This window comes from Tribolium madens, unplaced genomic scaffold, assembly GCF_015345945.1.
Source record: "Tribolium madens isolate multiple individuals breed KSU strain unplaced genomic scaffold, Tmad_KSU_1.1 Scaffold_91;HRSCAF=231;Tcas5.2_LG7, whole genome shotgun sequence".
In the NCBI taxonomy this organism is placed as follows: Eukaryota; Metazoa; Arthropoda; class Insecta; order Coleoptera; family Tenebrionidae; genus Tribolium; species Tribolium madens.
In genome coordinates this window covers 1,315,554-1,318,847 of record NW_025401063.1, presented here as the reverse complement: position 1 = coordinate 1,318,847, position 3,294 = coordinate 1,315,554, and the positions used below count along the sequence as shown (strand labels likewise).

Genomic DNA, 3,294 nt, shown 5'->3' with positions numbered 1-3,294 from the left:
ATTATCAAACAAACAATGGAAAACATTTCCTCTTAATTCTTTTATCAAATTTTGACTTTATTGTTGAAATTACAAAAATATTTTTTATTTTTGGTTTATTGAAATTGTTTTTATTTAAATATACAGAGTGTTCTACAATTCCAGTTCTGTATTTTTGGTAATAAATTATAGATTTTAAAAAAATTGTTTGTTTTGCATAATGCTTGCATAAAGCTTTCTTTTCTCGATTTCGCTTGCAGCGTTGCCAAATTATTCAAACTCTTTGAAAAGCTCGATTATTTAAAATAAAACAAATATGAGATTTTGAGGTGCAGTTTTTACTTCATTTTATCATACAGGGTGTTCACCATAATTCCCAAAAAAAATAAACAATTTTGTAGTACACATTATTAATAAAACCCCCTTCAAATTATAATCAAATCAGCGACCAACCCGTATTTTTTTTTGTAAATTTTTTTCCACAAAGTTTATTTTAGCGCAAAATATTTAACTCCCTTTGGTATTGATACACCTGTGTGTGTGTTGTAAAACAACACACACTGTGTTTACAATTGCCATACTTGAATCGCATAAAGTCAATATGTGTGTTTGTCGACCGCAAAAGAAAGCAAATAGTTGTTTCATTGAAACAATAAAAAACCATCAATTAATAGAGAAGATGTACAACAATAGACAAAGCCAACGTGATTGAATGAGATTCTGTTTGTAGTAGTTGGGCCCTTCAAAGTACTCGCCAAAGGGATGATTATTACAGACGACCAATTTGCATATTGGCCCAATTTTTGCCCACTAATTGCACTAAATCAAGTTTAATTAATTAACTTCGACTACTTTATTATGCACATAATAAAATTTAATGGGAATCGGTGTTAAACTTTAACGACTTTTCACAAATCTTAACTCCTGAGCCCGGATCTGGCTATAATTCAGTTGCTAGGCAAAGTAGACTAAACTGTGCAGATTTTTCAATAGTTGCTTGGTAACGATTGTGTGAAAGCTTGTCATTTACTTTGACGCTTAGCGACGAATAATAATAACAGATTTTCTATTTTTTTTGTGTGTGAAATTAAGTTAAATTGTGCACAAAGAGAAATTTTGTGAAAGTTTGGTCCTGTATCCGACATATTATTCGTAATTCGAGTGCAGAGCTTTGTGGCTTCAAACGTAAATTTTTGCCCAAAACTAATTGTTTAAATAGAGCTCAAAGTGTTTGTTTATTTAAGATCGTTTGATATGATATTTACTCAAAAAACAGTTTTATTTCGGAGAAGAGTCGAAAATAAATTAATCGAGTTTAAAACAATGAGTCAACATCTGCGTATGAAAAATTTCGCGAATCGTAGTTTTTTCATTTATCAGAGAAAATGAATTTGCCAAATCGCCCGGGAAAACCATCAATTTTCGCACTAATTAGACTAGCAAATGGGAGTTTGAAAATTGAACGTAACTTTTTTTAATTTTAATTTGGGGGAGATTGATGGGCGCGCAAGTTGAAAATGGGTTTATTTGGTGGTTTACTGACCATAGTTTGCCCATGTCCCATTTGGGGTGCCCATATTTCGCGAGTTCACCACCACGGCCGCGACTTCGTCTGGTCAAAGACGATCCGAGGACTGAGTCCTGAGTCCGCGCTCAGAATTTGAGCTTGGGTTTGCGCTCGCGCCGAGCTTTTTACCGGAAATTTTACGAAATGAGGGTTTATGTATATCGTGGACTTAACTAAACCCAAGACCGGATGTTGGTGTAATTTAATATGGTTTTCTGGGGTTTGTTGTGACAAGTTTAACACAGCTGGAAGTCATTCAAAGTGTACAAAAAATTATTGTCGGGTTATTTTTAACAATAGTGTGAAGTTTTCATTCGGAAGTCACAAATCAGGATCAGGATTTAATAAATGGAAGTTTATAATTGCTTGATTTGTTTGATAATAAATAAGTTGGAGTAGCGTAAACAGTTTTAATTTTATTTTTATGAGTCACTTAATTTAAGACTATTTGTGTTAAGCAAATATAATCGTTGGTTGTAATCTTATTTGGTGATAAAAGTGATAATGTGACGCTGAAATTAAAAATATTTGTGGCAGAGTCTCTTTATATTGAAACTCTTTTTTTGTGATTTTTTTAACTTTCCACAGATTTAGTGTTTTGCTTTTTTATTTTGGTTGGGGCAAAGAGGAGTTTTAATTTAAAATTTAGAACTTATTTAATTTTCTAAAATCCTGTACTTTAAAGAAATTATAATTGTCTAGAAATAATTTTTCAAATTTTTTAGTTATTTAGAAAAATGTGTTGAAAAAATTGTCCGGCGCATCCACCACTTTTCCTGTTGTTATTCGAGGGTTAATTTGTAATTTCGTCCTTGACCTATTTATTGTAAAAGTTACAAATTACATCCCATTTATCAGATTTTTGTTACAATTAATTACAGTTGGATAACCACCGTTTTCGTCGATGTTTCATTGGTTATTTCTCACCATTTTCTAAACCAACTAAATGACCAAACATTTTTTATTTACTTTTACCACAAAAATCACTTTTCTGATATTTAAAAACCGAAATTTCAACCGTTTTCAAAATGACGCAATGAAACGTTGAATTTTACATTTTTATTTAATGCAACAATGTAATAAAAATCATTTCAAATTCTTATGGACAGTCAAGGTCAAGTCTAAAAATCCCCCATTTATAATTTCAAATCGAGTTGCCTAGTAACTAAACTGTCAAAACAGTAAGGTTCCGTTTGACGGATGAATTAACACAGTTGGCTTCCTCTAAGATGGCCAAAAACGCCAATTTAGTGTTGGTACAACTGTTTGTTATTTTCAAACCAAATTTCACTTTTCTTCGACTCAGAAATGACGCTCCGCTGTTAAAAATTGACGCATTGGCGAAATTATTTCACTTGCAGTAATACCAACCTCGAAATCAGTCAGTCGTACCAACAATAACGACCCACAAGCCCGCAAGAATTTGAAACAAGTTGTGATACTTTGCAACGCCCAAATCTGTTATAATTCTGTTTTAAAAAATTGAAATTTCCTCACATTATAAAATTTATTTTGGGGTCATTTTATTTTAATCTGTTTTTARTAAATCGTGACGTTTTATTTWTCATCCCGATTTTTATTCAACAAATTTCTGAATTAAATTTTCAATARTTTTAAGTGATTAGGAATAAATTGTCTTAGTTAAAAAATAAAAAACACAAATTAATTTAACATTAACTATTACGAGAATAGTTTTGTACACATTTCTGGCCGAATTTTATATAAATTCACCTCAACGTTTCTTCAAA

At 31.3% G+C, this 3,294-nt stretch overlaps 1 protein-coding gene across 2 annotated transcripts in view; it reads right to left on the bottom strand.

Annotated features, from left to right (window-relative positions):
* Positions 1-1,565, bottom strand: part of LOC123010815 (neuropeptide FF receptor 2-like) — a 25,882-nt gene extending 24,317 nt beyond the window's left edge. For both annotated transcript variants that reach the window (XM_044407949.1, XM_044407952.1), the window contains exon 1: positions 1,523-1,565. In XM_044407949.1, coding sequence (XP_044263884.1) covers positions 1,523-1,536 — 14 coding nt within the window. In that variant the 5' untranslated portion in view covers positions 1,537-1,565. The remainder of the gene's footprint in view (positions 1-1,522) is intronic.
* Positions 1,566-3,294: the final 1,729 nt, after the last annotated feature.